We start from the raw sequence: 20060 nt of genomic DNA on the forward strand, positions 1-20060 counted from the left end.
CACTGTATGTTAAGGACTGCCTATATTTTGGTTAAAAATACAAAGCAGAAACAGAACTACAGTTCCCAACATTCTTCATTTTAGGCCAAAGTGGCACAAGTTGTTCTGAGTTATATTTTAGCAACTTCTAGAGCAAGGGGCTCCATCCTTGGCAACTTTGAGCCTGGCAGACTTCAACTCCCAGAAAAGCTGGCTGGGGAATGCTGGGAGTTGAAGTCCACCAGGCTTAGAGTTGCCAAGTTTGGAGACCCCTGATCTAGTGAACTAATCGTTCCCGGATACTTTTATCAAAGGTATCAGTTGGGTTTGTCCCTCTTATGCCTTCAGTATAATGGGGGTGGGGTGGGGGTGTCTTTGACTTAAGACAAAATTGGGACCAGGAGTTTCATTCTTTTCTTTTTTTTAATATAATTTTATTGATTTTTTAAAATTTTTACAAAATACAAAACATAAAGCATAAAATGTGCCATCACCAAAAAGAAAAATTCCCTTCACCAGGGAAGATTCAATTTTGTATCCTTGATTTGCTTCATCTCTGGGTTACATTGTTCATTCTTTATAAAGTGATTGAATTTTATTTCTTACATTTGCATCGCTTACTGATGTTGTTAATATATAATTTTTGACCTTCTCCCACCGCCTCATTGTTGCTGCTAATTTCTCTTCATTATAATTATGTAGTCTAATTTCCATAATTTCATAGTGAATGTGGTCCGCCATGTATCTGCACCAATTTTTTATCGTCCATTTATTGTCATCTTTCCACCCAAGCACTGACCAGGAGTTTCATTCCTAAACAAAGCAGTTAAGTTAATCATACCAAATTTTGTATGCTTTTTTTTGCCACGGTCGTTAAGCAAATCACTGCATCCATTAATCACCGTGCCGTTGTTAAATGAATCCTGCTTCCATCTTTGACTTTGCTTGTTGGAAGCCAGCTGGGAAGGCCATAAATGGTGATCACATGACGCCCAAAAACTGCAACAGTTGTAAATAAATGCCAGGTATCAAGCACCCAATTTGATCACATGACTATGGGGCTGCTGCAAGAATCATAATGAGAGCCTCAGTGGCGCAGTGGTTAGAGTGCAGTACTGCAGGTTACTTATCCTGCCTGCCGGCTGCCTGCTGTTTGGCAGATCAGATCCCACCAGGCTCAAGTTTGACACAGCCTTCCATCCTTCCCAGGTGGGTAAAATGGAGACCCAGATTGTTGGGGGCAATATGCTTTAAACAATTGATACATCAAGTGTTATAAGATGAGGTCTATCTATAACGTGTTTTGTTTGTTTACCTTGCAGCAACAATTGAGATCTTTTGCTAATATCTGAGAAATGTTTAGGACTTGGGGATTTATCTGGAATTTAAAAAATCACAATGATTTAAAGCAAATAGTTTTTTCTTTTCTTTGATTGGAAATGCAATTATGCAGAATAATACTGTTGATGCCTGAGTGCAGCAAACTAAACACAAAATCTGTTTGAAGAACAGTGTGACCTTTTAATATTCTGGATTGGGTTCAAAAAGAAAATTAAATAATTATGAATTGCAGATTTTTTTTTCAAGTCAGCCAATTCAAACCTGTTTGCTCATCAAGATGCTGGGTGTGCAGAGTTATTTTTTACCCAGAATTGCAGGACAGTAAAAGCAAATTATAAACACATATTACAATGTGAAGTACACAATTCTACACATATGATATAGTCTCCCTTAATTTTATATATATATAAATATTTCCATATTTACAGCAGCACGAAGCTTAAAACTTCAGCCTGATGATGGTGAATGTGATTTCACCGAAACATCGCATAGACACTCAAAACATTACACGGGGCAAAACCCGAACTCAGAACAATCTACATACATATACCCGTGAAAATCTACGAAAACAAATATATATATATATTGTTCTGAGTTTGGGTTTTGCCCCATGTAATATTTTGAGTGTGTCACATGTTTTTTTGCTGAATTTGAAAATTAAGGGAGACTAGGATAGATCTATTTTGGCCTTATTTTGGCCTCATCAGCTAGCCATACTCTCACTGGGACTTAAACCTGCAACCTTTGCCTTGTAAGGCAGAGAATTAGCCTCTAGGCTACAGTATCCAATCCCTTCAGCTCTACACCAGGGAAAGGTTACATATTTTTGTGTCGAATCACCCTGGTGTATTGAAGGAACATCACAGCTCCTTTTTTGCCTCTCGGCCCAACCCAGGGCCATATATATATATATGATGGTCTTGGTATATTCGGGTTTCTTCCCGTGTAGAATCCTACACGGGAAGAAACCCGAATATACCAAGACCGTCATACCCGTACCCGTGAAAATCTACGAAAACATATACATAAAATATCAGAGATAAAACATTTCACGCAAAAGTTAGCATCCTACCCAAATTCACCTCAAATATTACAAAACGTTGACAACCTCATCCCAAGATCTCCCAAGATCTCAGGAATCTTAAGAGGCTGCCAGAATCTTCTGAGATTTCATGAACTTGTAAACATTCAGCTATTATAGACACTCACACACATATATTAAATGCTAATTTAATTCGGAGTGGTATGATGCGATTTGAGTGGGAGTGCATATTCTAACACCCACAGGCACTGATCTCTGTCTATCTCCTACATTCGTTCAGGTTCCCTGATCTAAGGCAGGAGATAACCCATCAATCTTATTCAGCTCCCCAAAACAGATGAGTTTCTTCCTCTCTCCCTGCAATGCAGCAAAACCAACCAGTCTGGTTACTGTGGGCCACAAGGAGTAGCCTGCTGCTGAAGGAGCATGGCCTTGCCCAAGACATCTGAGAGCAGTCAACAAAGCAGTGGAAGTGATGTGCCGGTGCCATAGTTCCCTCTAAGCTGAGCAGTGAGCAATCGCTCACTTAAAAATCATCATCAACTCAGAGTTTTCCAAACCTGCCCAGAAGCCGAGAGGGAAAGAGTGAGAGGGAAGGAGAGAGAGAGGAAGAGAGAGAAACAGATAGAAAAAAGAGAGGAAGGAAAAGGGAAAGAAAAAGAATGGGAGTAAGGAAGAGAGAAAGAAAATCAAAATCTAGTTTGAAACTAGCTCAACTATTTAAGTGGCATTTTGATATTGATAGAATTGCAGTATTTTATTTTGAAATTCTCTGAGGCAAAACAGGGTGGGTTTTTTATTTGTTTGTTTGTTTGTTTATTTATTTATTTATTATTTCTGTATGGGTGTCAACAAACTCAAACTCAAACTAAACCCAGACAAGACGGAGTGGCTGTGGGTCTTGCCTCCCAAGGACAATTCCATCTGTCCTTCCATTACTCTGGGGGGGGGGGGAAACTATTGACCCCCTCAGAGAGGGTTCGCAACTTGGGCGTCCTCCTCAATCCACAGCTGACATTGGAACATCATCTTTCGGCTGTGGCGAGGAAGGCATTTGCCCAGGTCCGCCTGGTACACCAGTTGCGGCCCTATTTGGACAGGGAGTCACTGCTCACAGTCGCTCATGCCCTCATCACCTCGAGGTTCGATTACTGCTACGCTCTCTACATGGGGCTACCTTTGAAAAGTGTTCGGAAACTTCAGATCGTGCAGAACGCGGCCGCGAGAGCCATCGTGGGACTTCCTAGATTTGTCCACATTTCTGCAATGCTCCGTGGCCTGCATTGGCTGCCGATCAGTTTCCATCACAATTCAAAGTGTTGGTTATGACCTTTAAAGCCCTGCATGGCATTGGACCAGAGTACCTCCGGAACCACCTGCTACCGCACGAATCCCAGCTACTGATAAGGTCCCATAGAGTTGGCTTTCTCCGGGTCCCGTCGACCAAACAATGTCGTTTGGCGGGCCCCAGGGGAAGAGCCTTCTCTGTGGCAGCCCCGGCCCTCTGGAATCAACTCCCCCCGGAGATTAGAACAGCCCCCACACTCCTTGTCTTTCGTAAATTACTCAAGACTCATCTATACTGCCAGGCATGGGGGAGTTGAGACACCTTTCCCCCAGGCTTTTTTATATTTATGTTTGGGTATGTATATGATGTTTGCTTTTTTAAATATGATAGGGTTTTATGTGCTTTTTAATATTAGATTTGTTTTTGCTGGAATATTGTTTTTATTATTGTTGTGAGCTGCCCCGAGTCTTCGGAGGGGGCAGCATACAAATCTAATAAATTGAATTGAATTGAATTGAATTATGCTTAAGGATGGGGATACCAAAGATTGAAGAATCTGAAAGCATGTTAATTTTCTTGGCTCTGGTCAACAGATCCGTGAACGTTATGAGAAGGCCCTGCAGGAACTCGACCGTTGCAGCCCTCGCTACATGGAAGAAATGGAGTCTGTGTTTGAGCAAGGGCAGGCTCTGGAGCAGAGACGGATTGTCTTCCTCAAAAGTGCCTTCCTTGCCTTGCACCAGCGTCTGGATGTCGCTGCAGATTCCAGGTGTGGAAAAAAAGAGTCTTGCATCAGTCCCGAAGCATAACATACAGAGTTGTTTCTCTATTGTCGTTGGCCTGCAGACAGAATCTTGCCTGACTAAAACCACAATCTGCATAGCTGTAGATATATTCTGTGAACTGCTAGGGAGAGGTCCGTCTTTATATGTTTCCAAATGTAAAATAATGCACTTGGGGAAAAGGAATCCTCAAACTGAGTATTGTATTGGCAGTTCTGTGTTAGCAAAAACTTCAGAAGAGAAGGATTTAGGGGTAGTGATTTCTGACAGTCTCAAAATGGGTGAGCAGTGTGGTCGGGCGGTAGGAAAAGCAAGTAGGATGCTTGGCTGCATAGCTAGAGGTATAACAAGCAGGAAGAGGGAGATTATGATCCCGCTATGTAGAGTGTTGGTGAGACCACATTTGAAATACTGTGTTCAGGTCTGGAGACCTCACCTACAAAAAGATATTGACAAAATTGAACGGGTCCAAAGACGGGCTACAAGAATGGTGGAAGGTCTTAAGCATAAAACGTATCAGGAAAGACTTAATGAACTCAATCTGTATAGTCTGGAAGACAGAAGGAAAAGGGGGGACATGATCAAAACATTTAAATATGTTAAAGGGTTAAATAAGGTTCAGGAGGGAAGTGTTTTTAATAGGAAAGTGAACACAAGAACAAGGGGACACAATCTGAAGTTAGTTGGGGGAACGATCAAAAGCAACGTGAGAAAATATTATTTTACTGAAAGAGTAGTAGATGCTTTGAACAAACTTCCAGCAGACGTGGTTGGTAAATCCACAGTAACTGAATTTAAACATGCCTGGGATAAACATATATCCATTGTAAGATAAAATACAGGAAATAGTATAAGGGCAGACTAGATGGACCATGAGGTCTTTTTCTGCCGTCAGTCTTCTATGTTTCTATGTTTATCCTCTTTCTGCCTACCAGACATTCTAAACTTCACTGCTCTTTTGCCCTCTACAAAGCAACCTCTCCCTCCTGTGACTGTAACTACATTCTACCACACTCATACAAATGGTCTCACATTATTCAGATCCATTTGTTAAAATGAAGATGTTGGCATTAAGCTTCATGCAGCAGGATTTCTTCTCATGAAAGAAGCAATTCCTTGTTGAAAAGGGTGGTAAAATAGCCATTATTGGACACCAGTTAAAAATGCAATTTATCTACTTCATGCCTGACTGAGGAATTCTGGGAGTTGAAGTCCACAGATCTTAACGTTTCTAAGGTTAAGAAACAATGATCTACTCTCTCTAACCTCATGGATTCCAGATATGGATTACAAGCTAAAAGTGGGTGGGGATGAAAGACCACTCCTCCAGATGTGCAGTACCACCATTTGCCATTAGATGGAGGAATAAACCAAGGGTGACCATTGAGGAGGAATCAAAAAAGTCAAGATGCCAACTTTAATTTATACAGTCAAACCATCATACTCGACTTTTTTTGAATCACCAGATGACCTGATGCTTCTTTCATTCCCTTGAATTTATCTCTCCAAAGGCAGCTATACCGTAGATGTCCTCTGCCCTTTTATACCAAAATGCCACATTTATTTATTTTATTTATTTATTTATTAGATTTGTATGCCGCCCCTTTCCGTAGACTCGGGGCGGCTCACAACACAATTAAAACAGTTTATAACAAATCTAATAATTTACAATATAAAATATTTTAAAAACCCATTATTAAACAGACATACACACAAGCATACCATACATAAATTGTATAGGCCCGGGGGAGATATCTCATTCCACAAAAGAACTTGTATTTTTTTTAAAAAATATATATTTTTATTAAATTTTATTACAACAAACAAAAAAAATACTTAAAGAAAAAGTGCCCAACACCAATAAACCTCACCACCATTTAGGGGGTTAAATTATTTGTAATAAGTTTCAATTTCTTCCTTAGCTCCGGTTTACATTTCTTTGCATACAATAAGTGATTGGAATTTATTTTTCACATTGTCGTCATAAATTCTACTTAAGATATAATTTTTCACCTTACTCCATCGTGCCATCAGCTTCTCCAGTTTATTTTCATCAAAGTTATTTAATCTTATTTCCATAATTTCGAAGTGGATGTGGTCCACCATGTAGCAGTACCAATTCTGGATTGTCCATTTATTGCTATCCTTCCACCCTAATACCACTACTGCTTGAGCGCTTTCCAAAGCTGCTGTTTTGATTTCTTTAAATTCTTGTAATTCCCCATATTTAACTAGTGTTGCCAATTCTTTCGTGATTATCCAAGAACTTGTAATTGATTTACAATTAGGTAGTGAGAATAGAATAGAATTCTTTATTGACTAAGTGTGATTGGACACACAAGGAATTGGTGCAAATGCTCTCAGTTACAGTTAGGATGCTCCCAGATGGATAGTATAAATGTTATTATAGTCCTAGCTGCAATTTTGGTGCCAGTCCTGGGTTTAACAACTTCTTCCCCATTGACTACCCTATAGAATATATTCCCATCACTTTCCACTAATAGAGAAACTCATATTGGGTTTACTTCCATCCCTCCTGCAGGAAAAAAAAATCACAATTGTCAGTGTTCTACAGCCTTTACTAATATTATTAGGCAATAATTTATAAGCATATTAATTTTATACTGAACTATTGAATGACTTCATGGCACCGGACCAGAATATCTCCGGGACCGCCTTCTGCCGCACAAATCCCAGCGGCCAGTTAGGTCCCACAGAGTTGGCCTTCTCCGGGTCCCGTCAACTAAACAATGTCGTTTGGCGGGACCCAGGGGAAGAGCCTTCTCTGTGGCGGCCCCGACCCTTTGGAACCAACTCCCCCCCAGATATCAGAGTTGCCCCCACCCTCCTTGCCTTTCGTAAGCTCCTTAAAACCCACCTCTGTCGTCAGGCATGGGGGAATTGATACTTTCCCTCCCCCATGGCTTATAAAAAAATTATGCATGGTATGCTAGTATGTATGATTGGTTTTTAAATTGGGGTTTTAAATTAACTTAAACTTAAATATTAGATTTGTTGACATTGTACTATTATTGCTGTGAGCCGCCCTGAGTCTGCGGAGAGGGGCGGCATACAAATCTGATAAATAAATAAATAAATAAATAAATAAATAAATAAATAAATAAATAAATAAATAAATAAATAAATAAATAAATAAATAAATAAATAAATAAATAAATAAATAAATAAATAAATAAATAAATAAATAAATAAATAAATAAATAAATAAATAAATAAATAAATAAATAAATAAATAAATAAATAAATAAATAAATAAAAAGACTTGCTCGGAACTAAACAGCTCCCTTTCCCCACTCTTCTGAAACCTGCTCACTCAACTATAATTGTCTCTGCCCATATTTCCTGAAGTTGGACACTTGGTGTTGAGATGGGACAACTTGCCCTGGCCAACTTGCCATGGCTGAATATGGGCAACTCTCCGTGGGACAGCTTTTGGCAGCCAGCTCACCATGGGACAGCTCCCCATGGAGCAATTCAATGTAGGATAATTCAAGAGAGGGACAAGTGAGATGGGTGACTCCATGCTTTAGTTCAGCCCAGCCTTGAGGACTTTTAACTTGGGAAGGTTCAATCCTGAAGCAAGACAAGGCCCCTTGCAATTCTCTTGTCCCTCTCTTGATTTATCCCACATTGAATTGTCCCACTTCCCCATGGTGAATTGGCTGAAGCGAGTTGGCTGGGTTGAGTCAGAGTGAGACGGCTGTGAATTATTATTATTATTATTATTATTATTATTATTATTATTATTATTATTATTATTATTTATTGGATTTGTATGCCGCCCTTCTCCGCAGACTCAGGGCGGCTAACAACAATGATAAAAAACAATATGTAACAATCCAATTTAATAAAATAACTATTGTCCTAAATCTCTTGGTATTAAGGCTTAGGTAAGTCTTCTGTTTCCCCTTTTCCTTAGCCTCATCCAGACTTCTTTTTTTTAATCTATCCCTCCCAATTTCTCAGCTTCTCATAAATGAAAGTTCTCATACATGAAACCTCACTGCTAGTTGATTGTGTGATCAATAATTCACCATCAAGCCAACTCTTAATGATGAGTCTAGGACAGCAGTGAAATTCAAAAATTTCCCCTACTACTTCTGTGGGCGTGGCTTGGTGGTCATGTGACCAGAGGGAGGTTGGCTGCACAACTGACTCATATACAACATAAAAGCAGCTGGACTTCACACAAAATGGCACCTGCATCAAACAGGAACCTCACAGTGTCACGGTGAGCTCAATAACCAACTATCACACTTTACACAAAAATAACACAAAAGCTACACAACTGACTCACGCACAGTGCAAAAAGAGATGGACTTCACACAAAATAGCCCCTGCAACAAGCAGGAACTTCACAGACAATCAGGCATAGCTATTCATCTGAATTTTTTTAAAAAAACTTGTTAAAGCATTTTTTACTACCAGTTTGGGTGAACTGGTCTGAACTGTTAGTATTTTACCCCTGGTCTAGGACAACTTTAGGTTTTAACCTTCTCAAGTTAGACATCCTGGAGGCTAGAGTGAGCCAGAGCTTGAATCACTTGTCCCTCCTTTGTTCCTCTGTTGAATTACCCCATGTTGAATTGTCCTACTGTGAATCCTCCTATGGCGAATTGGGCACAGGAAGTTGGCCAGGGTGAGTCGGTCACAGGAAGATTTTATTTTTTTATTTTTTTATTTATTTATTCATTCATTCATTCATTCATTCATTCATTTGTCCAATACACAAATACATAGGGAGAAAGATAGACATGTGATAATATAAAAGAGGGTGAAAGTGAACTTAGAGGAGAGGATATATGAAAGGAAGAGAATATATAGATGGCCAGAGAGATACAGGCAGGATGAGTCGGCTGGGGCGAGTTGGCCATGGCAAGTCATCCTGTTCTGCTTAGTGACCATAGAAAGGTTCTCTCTAGGACAATCAATGCCTAATCTGTTCTTACCTCCACCATTTCTACTATGGAAGTCTCCATTCTACATTATCCCCATCTCATGGCCTGAGATGGAGCTGGTTAAACTATACCTTAGCATCTCTTCCCCTAAATGGCTCAGGGCCAGACTATTTTTATGGGACCACCTCCTCCCTCATACCTCGTTGTCAATAAGGACCCACAGAGTCAGCCTTCTCCAGGTCCGTCCACCAATGTCGGTTGGCGGGACCTCAGGGAAGAGCCTTCTTTGTGGCGGCTCCGACGTTATAGAACCAACTGCCCCCAGAGATTCACACTATCTCCTCCCTACCGATCTTCCGGAAAGCCGCTAAGATCTAGCTTTTCCGGCAGGCCTGGAATTAGTATGTATGGTTTTTTTTAAATTATATTACTGGTTTTACTGCATTGTTGATTTTATTGCTGTATTTTTATTGCTTTTTATACAATTGTTGTCTTTATGATTGTTGTTAGCTGTTATGAATCCATTTTGGAGTGAGCGGCATATAAATAAATAAATGTACCTCCATTCGCCTTCCACCCATCTGATCTTTCCTACACCCTGCAATCTAGCTGCTAAAACTGCCGCCTGCCTTGCCTTGTAGCCAATTTTCCTGAAAAGCACCAGGTTGCGCTATCAATCAGAGCATAAGGCTGTTCTATTTTTCTCTCTTGGATATATATTTTTTTAAATGGTTGGAAAGCACAGTAGAATTCCACGCGGCAAATGTTGCAACTCAGTACATCCTGTAAAAACCTGTAAATCAGTTTCACAACGTGGTAAACGCCCTGAGGGCAGCAGCATCCTCGGTTAGACTTGTTTTGTACACATTGCTCTTAAGTGGGAATGTTTCGTGCACGTTGCCTGCTAGGATGTGTGATCATCTTTCATCTCTGTTTCTCCTTCTCTTCAGCATCCAAGCTGTTTATAGTGACTTGCATCAGGCCATTGAGGAGATAAATGACCAAGAGGATCTTAAGTGGTGGCGTAACCGAAACGGCCCAGGAATGCCCATGAACTGGCCAAAATTTGAGGTGGGAAGAATTTCTTCTTCAATGGTGGGAGAAGAGCATGCTGCATGTTCTCAAAATCCTTCCGGATACATACATACATACTTACAGACAGACAGACAGACAGACAGACAGACAGACAGACAGAAAGATACAGAAGTTTGTTTGTTAGTTTGTTTATTGGATTTCTATGCCGCCCCTCTCCGAAGACTTGGGACAGCTTACAACACATAAAAACAGTAAATTACAATAACATTAACCCAATTAGATTAAAAATTAAATAGCTATCCAAAATCCCAAATAATAAAATCAATCACACCCATTCGTACAACATTCATTGGCCAAGGGCCAAGATTTAATTGGCCCAAGCCTGATGATATAAATGGGTCTTAAGAATCTTACGAAAGGCGAGGAGGGTGGGGGCAGTACGACTCTCGGGAGGGAGCTGATTCCAAAGGGCCGGGGCCCCCACAGAGAAGGCTCTTCCCCTAGGTCCCACCAGACGACACTGTCTAGTTGATGGGACCTGGAGAAGGCCGACTCTGTGGGACCAAACTGGTCGGTGGGATTCATGTGGCATTAGGCGGTACTGCAAGTAATCTGGTCCGAATATAGAAATACAGTGGTACCTCCTCATACGAACTTAATTGGTTCCAGGAGGAGGTTCGTAAGGTGAAAAGTTTGTAAGATGAAACAATGTTTCCCATAGGAATCAATGTAAAAGCAAATAATGCGTGCAAATCCTTCAGGAAAATTCCAAACTTTAGAAGGGAGGCGAACAGAGGGCAGAGAGGAGCAGCTAAAGGGGGCAGGTGGAAGAAGCAAGGCTAGGCTAAAGGGTGAGTGGGAAGGAAGAAAGGCAAGGGGGGCACCCCTCCCTTTTCTTTCTTAAAAAGACACCGTTTCAGTGCCTTTGCAAGCATGCAAAATCTTTACTCCTTCAAGCTGCCCCTCCCTTTTCTTTCTTAAAAAGACACAGTTTCAGTGCCTTTGCAAGCATGCAAAATCTTTACTCCTCCAAGCTGCCCCTCCCTTTTCTTTCTTCAAAAAAGGGGGGGGGAAACAAACCCCTTCATCCCAGCAGCAGCTGCTTGGGTTCGTAAGGTGAAAATAGTTCGGAAGAAGAGGCAAAAAAATCTTAAACACCGGGTTCGTATCTTGAAAAGTTCGTTAGAAGAGGCGTTGGTAAGATGAGGTACCACTGTATGTCCCAACACAGTAATACAGGTAATCCTCCACTTATAACAAACTTAGCGAGGATTCAAAGTTGCAACAAACCTGAAAAAAGTGAGTTATTGTATGATCATTTTACACTCTTATGACCATTGTGGCATTCCCATGGTCATGGGACCAGACACGTGGCAACTAACTCACATTTATGACGCCAGCAGTGTCGCGGGGTCATGTGATCACTTTTTGTGGTCTTTTAACAAGCAAAGTCAATAAGGAAGCTAGATTTGCTTAACAACCATGTTACTAACTTAACATTTGCAGGGATTCACTTAACAACTGTGGCAAGGCAGGTCATTAAATAGGGCAAAACTCACTTAGGAAATGTCCCAGCAACAGAAATTTGAGGCTCGATTATGTTCATAAATCAAGTTCTATCTGTTATTTCCAGTAAGGAAAAAAAATGAATCTACTGTTCAGTTGATTCTAAATCCAGATACTCTCACTTCGCCATGTTGTTTTTCTTCCCCTCAGAAACAAAGAATTCTTTCTCTTCAGAGCCTTCAGGCTGACAGCCAACTGCTGTTTTGAACGTCTTCTGTGACAAAACAATTCAGCTGATAGCTAGGGAAATATTTCAGATTGTTTGATAACAACAGTAATCCCCGTTGTCCCTTTTTTGACAAGTTGCCAGAAATATCTTGAAAGAGGTAAAGATTTTTGCTTTCATTTAACATCCCATTTACACCTCTTCACAATTACGACTTAGTGTATAAAAATTATATTATGTTAAAAATCAGCTTGGTTTAGGAATCTTCAGAACTCTTCAGGCTGAGTCTGATTTTTTTAAAAAAAATACGTTAAATTTTTATTTTTAAAACAACAAAACATAACAAACATCAACATACAACACATATTCTCTTTTCATAACAGTTTTGTAACATTAGTATTCTATTACAGTGTTCCCTCGATTTTTGCGGGGGATGCGTTCAGAGACCACCCACGAAAATCGAATTTCCGCGAAGTAGAGATGCGGAAGTAAATACACCATTTTTGGCTATGGACAGTATCACGAGCCATCCATTAACACTTTAAACCTCTAAATTACCATTTCCCATTCCCTTAACAACCATTTATTTACCATTATTACTGGTACTCACCATTGAATAAGACACTTAGTGATCCTGATATTTATAAACATAATTATTTATTAACAATGATTATTTTTTTTGTTATTTATTTGCAAAAATTATTAGTTTGGAGATGGCGTATGACGTCATCGAGCAGGAAAAACCGTGGTATAGAAAAAAACCCGCAAAGTATTTTTTAATTAATATTTTTTAAAAAACCGTGATATAGGCTATTCGCGAACTTCAAACCCGCGAAAATCGAGGGAACACTGTATTTTCATTTTTCTCTTCTGATCTTCTTTACATTCTTCTTATTGTCCCATTATACCTTATTTCTATACACACATATATTGTTTTATTTATTTTATAAACATTAAATCTTTTATATCATTTCCTAATTCATTTCTATTTACTATTTCTAATCTCCAGCCAATTGTACCATTTATCCCATACTGCGTAATAATCTGTATCTTTCTTTTCCTTTATCTCCTTCGTTAGCTCATCCATTTCTGCACAGTCCAGAATTTTTTTATCAGTTCTTCCTCAGTTGGTGTATAATCATTTTCCCACTTGTGTGCATATGCTATTCTTGCAGCTGTAATTATATTGCATTTCTTTAGAGTATTTTCTATTTAATATTGCCAATTAAAATGTCTCCGGTGGATTGATCAATCTATGGATTGATCAATTGTTTCTTCTAAACATTTTCTGATATTAGCCTAATATTTTTTTGCTGATGGGCATGTCCACCATAAATGATAGGGTTTTTTAAACTTCCAACACATAGATGAACAATTCAGGTACATCTTAGCCAGCCTTGCCAGAGCGAGATGCCACATGTAAAACATCTTTCACTGGTTTTCCTCGAATGCCACTGACATAGTCAATTTTATATTTCTTTCCCACATTTTTCCCATTTCTCTAATTTTATATTCTATCTAAAGTTTTTCCCCTTTTAATCATTGTTTCTTTGACAACTTTGTCATCCATTTTGTATTTCAATAAATATTTGTATATTTTACTATTTAATTTTTCCTCTGCTCCTTGCATAATTTTGTCCAATTCCTGCTGATCTTTTTGTATTTCACATATTTTTGTCATCTTTATATTTAGACTGCATTTGTTTATATGTCCACCAATCAATCCCCCTTCCTAAATCATGTTCCAATTTTTGTTCTGTTTTCAAATTTCCCTATTCATTTAACAAATCCTTATATCTAATTATCTTTTTTATATTAATTAAATTTGGGTGCATCAATGCTATTGGGGATAATCCCATTGGAATGTTTATATAATAAAACTTTTAATATATTAAATAATTAAAAACATAATTATTTAATTATATAATTAAATAAAAATATAATTAAAAATCCCTTTGGAATTTTTATATAATGACATCACTCTGCTAAACAAATAATTCCATCAACACTGTCAAACTATTTACTAAGTCTGCAATACTATTACTACTAGTTTTTTCTCATCATTCCTATCACCCATTTCCTCCAACTTATGACTGTATGACTGTAACGTTTTTATTAATATTTTATTAATATTGATTGTTTCCTCATTGCTTATTTGACTCCTATAATAATCATTAAGTGTTGTACCCCATGATTCTTGACAAATGTATCTTTTTTTAAATGTACACTGAGAGCATATGCACCAAAGACAAATTCCTGGTATGTCCAATCACACTTGGCCAATAAAGAATTCTGTTCTGTTCTATTCTAAAGTTTTTTTAAAACAAATTCCCAATCTGATTTAATTAGTTATGCTATTTACCTTTATATTTCTTTCAAGGTAAATTATAAGATTTTACTGTAAAAAGATTATCGGCACCAAATTAAATACTGTACGAAAGACAACTAAATTTTGCAATAATTCCTACACCTACATCTTCTCTAAGGATTTGTATAGTCTGGCAAATGGGCCCTGGATGAAGAAGGCTTCAGGAATCTATATAGAATACAGAATAACAAATTTGGAAGGGATCTTGGAGGTCTTCCAGCCCAACACCTTACCCAATCAGGAGACTTTATACCATTCTGGACAAATGGCTGTCCAATCTCTACTTAAAACCTAAACTTAACATATTTAAATCACGGAGCACCCCCAACTTCCAGAGGCCAGCAATTCCACCGATTCATTGTTTTTGAGAATGATTAATGGCTTTTGAGAAAGAGTGACTGCAGGTAGTTCTTAACTTACAACTTTAATTGGGAGCAGAACGTCCGTTGCTAAGTGAGGCAATCATTAAGTAAAGTTGTGCCCAATTTTATGGCCTTTTTTGCAGGGTCATTAAATGAATCACATAGTTGTTAAGTGAGTCCAGCTTCCACCATTGAATTTGTTTGTGGGAAGCTGACTGGGAAAGTTGCAAATGTCAATCGCATGACCCTGGGACACTGCAGCTGTTGCAAATGTATCCATCCATCCATCCATTCATTTGAATTGGAAGGGACCTTGTAGGTCATCTAGTCCAACCCCCCACTCAAACGGGAACCCCTATACCATTTCGGACAAATGGCAGCCCACTCTCCCTTTGAAAATCTCATGTGTTGGAGCTCTTACAACCTCTGCAGGCAAGCTGTTCCATTGGTTGATTGCTCTCACTGTCAGAAAGTTACTCCTTATTTCCAGATTGAATCTCTCCTTGGTCAGTTTCCATCCATTATTGCCCCGTCTGGCCTTCTGGTGCTTTGGAAAACAGCCTGACCCCCTCCTCTCTGTGGCAGCCCCTCAAGTATTTGAAGACTGCTATCATGTCTCCCCTGGTCCTTCTCTTCCCCAGACTGGCCGTGCTCAGTTCCTGCAACCGCTTTTTGTATTTTTTAGTTTCTAGTCCCCTTATCATCCTGTGACCATATATGACATTTGCCGAGTGCCCAAATTTTGATCATCTCACCATGGCGACACTGACCATCATAAATGCAAGAAGCAGTTGTAAATCACTTTTCCCAGTGCTTTCTTAACTGAACGGTCACTAAACAAGTGATGATAAATTGAGGACTATCCATTTTCCACCCATACAAGTTGAGAGGAAAATTGCAAAATAATGCTAAATAGTAAAAATTAGTAATATCAGCTTCAACCACAACAACACAAGAGCACATAACAGATTTAAACTTAATATTAACTGCTCCAAACTTGACTGTAAAAAATATGACTTCAGTAACCGAGTTGTCGAAGCGTGGAACTCATTACCGGACTCCATAGTGTCATCCCCAAACCCCCAACACGTTACCCTTAGATTATCTACGGTTGACCTATTCAGATTCCTAAGAGGTCAGTAAGGGGCGAGTACAAGTGCACTAGAGTGCCTTCCGTCCCTGTCCTATTGCTCTCCTATATCTCCTATACCTTTCTTCTATTCCTATATCTCTTCTTCTATTCTTTTATTGATACGTTCTATTACTATACCTTCTTTTCTATTATTTCTTAGATATATTTTACTATGAGTATCTCCTCTATAACCTTCATCATGTATTTTACTATGTGTATATAGGTATATACCCACTAAAACCCTCATTGTGTATTGGACAAAATAAATAAATAAAATAAAATAATAAAATACTTAAAAAAAACACTGAACAAATTGCTAGCAGGTTTTGATGAACATTTTTCTCAGGGCAAATGTATTCGTTTATTTAGGTTCCCATACATTTTTCAATACTTTTATTAAGAAGGGCAGATTTTATTTTTTTTCTTCTTTGGACTAGCTATCATCCATCTCTTGAGGTTAAGGCTTTGCTGGGAAACCCACTTCACCTATCTCCAAATATTATAATGCTTTCCTTGCTGTGGTGATTGGAGACTTCCAGCAGGTGACCGACAGACCCAACTATCCAAAAAGGTGTCAACATCAACAAAGTTCTGCTATCGCAAGGCTGCACTTTTGATTCCTAACCACGTCCAACTTTTCTCCTTCTTCTTTCTATTCTGAATGGGATGCGGCCCAAATTCAGATTTCACGTTTTCTTCCTCTCCTCTCCTGCTACCCAGGATTGGAGTCCTGACCATGAGCGGCCACAAGTGAAGATCAAGAAAGCTAAAGAACCAGAGAAAGTGACACCCTGCAGCATCTCCCCCTCCCAGAGCTGGTGAGTTGTATGTATCTACACCTTTCTCTTCCTTCTCACCCTCCAAAGCAGTGGTGGGCTCCTATAGGTACGGTCAAAAACACAGTACTGGTAGCAACAGTTTGGTCCTCCTCCTCCTCCCTTTTCCCCCCCTGAGAGTTGGGGTGTGGGGGGGTTGCTTTAAATTTCTTGGAAATGCCAATGAAAGCAATGAACAATTAAAAAATGAGCATCTATTGGACTTTTGCAAAAGAGCATGGAAAGAGAATTTCTCCTTCCTTCCTTCCTTCTTTCCTTCCTCCCTCTATTTCTCCTTCCCTCCTCCCTCCATTTCTCCTTCCTTTCTTCCCTCCTCCCTCCATTTCTCCTTCCTTCCTTCCCTCCTCCCTCCATTTCTCCTTCCTTCCCTCCTGCCTCCATTTCTCCTTCCTTCCTTCCCTCCTGCCTCCATTTCTCCTTCCTTCCCTCCTGCCTCCATTTCTCCTTCCTTCCTTCCCTCCTCCCTCCATTTCTCCTTCCTTCCTTCCCTCCTCCCTCCATTTCTCCTTCCTTCCTTCCCTCCTCCCTCCATTTCTCCTTCCTTCCTTCCCTCCTCCCTCCATTTCTCCTTCCTTCCTTCCCTCCTCCCTCCATTTCTCCTTCCTTCCTTCCCTCCTCCCTCCATTTCTCCTTCCTTCCCTCCTCCATTTCTCCTTCCTTCCTTCCCTCCTCCCTCCATTTCTCCTTCCTTCCTTCCCTCCTCCCTCCATTTCTCCTTCCTTCCTTCCCTCCTCCCTCCATTTTTCCTTCCTTCCTTCCCTCCTCCCTCCATTTCTCCTTCCTTCCCTCCTCCCTCCATTTCTCCTTCCTTCCTTCCTTCTTTCCTTCCAACCTCCGCGGGCTGGCCACAGACAGCGGGCGGGCCACATCCGGCCCTCAGGCCGCCCTTTACCCAGGTCTGCGCTAGTATCTCTGAAGAGTTGCTAGATAGCACAATGATGAGCTCTTACGGGTATGGTCAGTTTTTTATATTTTTTCCCCTTCTGATCTCTGGGTATATTTTTCCTATTGCAGTAAATGAGGCTGAATGTGTATAATTTTAGAAGAGCTGTGCACATGTGTGTGGACATACACTTTATATAGTAGATAATCAGGGGTGGGCTACTGCCCGGATGGGGGAGGAACACAGTAGGGTAGCAAAAATGGAGCTCCACCCCAGAACACCCAATTTGCACTGAAAGATGTTGAAACAAAATGCATAAGCCACACCCACAGTGTGGTGGTAAAAAATTTGGCAGCCCATCACTGCTCCAAAGTCAATGTAATAGCCAAACCAATGTTGGACAACGTGTAACTTGTACTGTCCATCCTACACACTCAATAAACCTCATCTTCTCAAGGTAAGAAGCAGTTCTGAAGCAGTTCTTTTCAAAGTTTGCTAGTTGTTACAGAATCAGAAAGCACAGAATAGAAATGAAAGGGCACTTTTTCCCAGTTGTGTGGGAAGGGAGGGTGGAACAGGAACTAGAATGGTTTTGAGAGAGCTTACAAGCTGCCCAGGTTTGCAGATATGATTACAAACAAGGTGGTAAAGACTAGAAATAATTATTAAGTGCTTGAATAGAGTCAAATGGTCTAGTTTAGGTAAGTGTAAATGCCCCAGTGGGGCAGAAAACACTAAGATATTATTTAAGTTGTTTGTGAGTAACTGAAAAAGGATATAGCAACATAGAAGAGTGACAGCAGAAAAAGACCTCATGGTCCATCTAGTCTACCCTTATACTATTTCCTGTATTTTATCTTAGGATGGATATATGTTTATCCCAGGCATGTTTAAATTCAGTTACTGTGGATTTACCAACCACGTCTGCTGGAAGTTTGTTCCAAGCATCTACTACTCTTTCAGTCAAATAATATTTTCTCACGTTGCTTCTGATCTTTCCCCCAATTAACCTCAGATTGTGCCCCCTTGTTCTTGTGTTCACTTTCCTATTTAAAAACACTTCCCTTAAATATTTGAACTTGAAAAAAGGAGGCACGTGCTTGATTCACATGTGACACAGGAAAACCCCAACTCTTAAACATTAGGGTCAGGGGTCATCCAGTGAGACTGAGGAGTTTAACCTACAGGAAAAAAGCAAGAGCTTCTTTATAGACCATAGAATTAAAATAAACTGCTCAAAAAAATAAAGGGAACACTTAAACAACAGAAAAAAAACTCCAAGTAAACCAAACGTCTGTGAACTCAAACTGTCCACTTAGGAAGCAATCCATTTAATTTTGTTGTCAGCATTCTACTTTGTAAAGAACAATGTATTCAATGAGAATATTTCATGCATTCAGATCTAGGTTGTGTAATTTGAGTGTTCCCTTTATTTTTTTGAGCAGTGTATATGGCTGTCACTGAGATATAGTGACAGCCACAGATTTGAATTGTTTTAAAAGTATTTGGGCCTCTATTGGGTTCTGTCAAGTACCTTAGTTTGGCTGGGGCATTAGAGGAACAATGGGGAGAGGGAGGAACAAGGACTTCAGGGACATCTGGCTGACCACTGGAAAGTTGTGGTATGATACAAAGGGACAGTTTTAATGTTCTTAGTGATCCAGACCCTTTTCCACTGGAATTCTTGCAACCTCACAAAGTAAGTGAAGAGTCCGTGACAATAGCAGGAAGCCTGTAATTAAGAAAGGGTGATTTGGCTACAGTCTCTTACTTCTCTGATTAAGGCACCGCACCAACCTATGATTTGCTCAATCATTATCAAATAAGCCACATTTGGCTGGGTTCAAACTCTATGCTGAACCATAAAGCACAGTATACAAAACAGGATGGTTGGATTCACCCAATATGTCTCTGTGTGGTTTGGGCTTAAGGCAAAGGTAAAAGTTCCCCTGGCACATATTTTAGAGCAGTGATTTTCAACCTTTTTTGAGCCATGGCACATTTTTTACATTTACAAAATTCTGGGGCACACCACCAACCAAAATGACACAAAATGACACCCTAAGGCACTCTCCTCTCTTTTTCCATCCGTCTCCTCCCCCCCTTGTGTGTGTGTGTGTGTGTGTGTGTGTACACATTCTGGAACCCTTTCCAAAAACAGGTGAGGGCTGGGGGGGGGGGTTCTCTCTTATTCTTTGGGTGCTTTTTATCATATGCTTTAAATCAAGAGTCACTTCTCTCTCTCTTTTGTTTCTCTCTCTTTCCTCTCATTCTCTGTCTCAATCATTTTCTCATTTCTCTTTTTTTTCTCCCCTTTTTGCTCATCTCTCTCTCTCTCTCTCCCTTCCTCTCCTTTTCTCT

General features: G+C 39.8%; 1 protein-coding gene across 4 annotated transcripts in view; it reads left to right on the top strand.

Moving 5' to 3' along the window:
* LOC139153654 (protein kinase C and casein kinase substrate in neurons protein 3-like) overlaps positions 1-20060 on the top strand; it is a 105281-nt gene that overhangs the window by 67862 nt on the left and 17359 nt on the right. For all 4 annotated transcript variants that reach the window (XM_070727876.1, XM_070727874.1, XM_070727875.1 and 1 more), the window contains 3 exons: positions 4244-4419; positions 10302-10422; positions 16701-16798. In XM_070727876.1, the coding sequence (XP_070583977.1) occupies positions 4244-4419; positions 10302-10422; positions 16701-16798 (395 nt within the window). The remainder of the gene's footprint in view (positions 1-4243; positions 4420-10301; positions 10423-16700; positions 16799-20060) is intronic.

Source organism: Erythrolamprus reginae, chromosome Z (genome assembly GCF_031021105.1).
Source record: "Erythrolamprus reginae isolate rEryReg1 chromosome Z, rEryReg1.hap1, whole genome shotgun sequence".
NCBI classification, from domain to species: domain Eukaryota; kingdom Metazoa; phylum Chordata; class Lepidosauria; order Squamata; family Dipsadidae; genus Erythrolamprus; species Erythrolamprus reginae.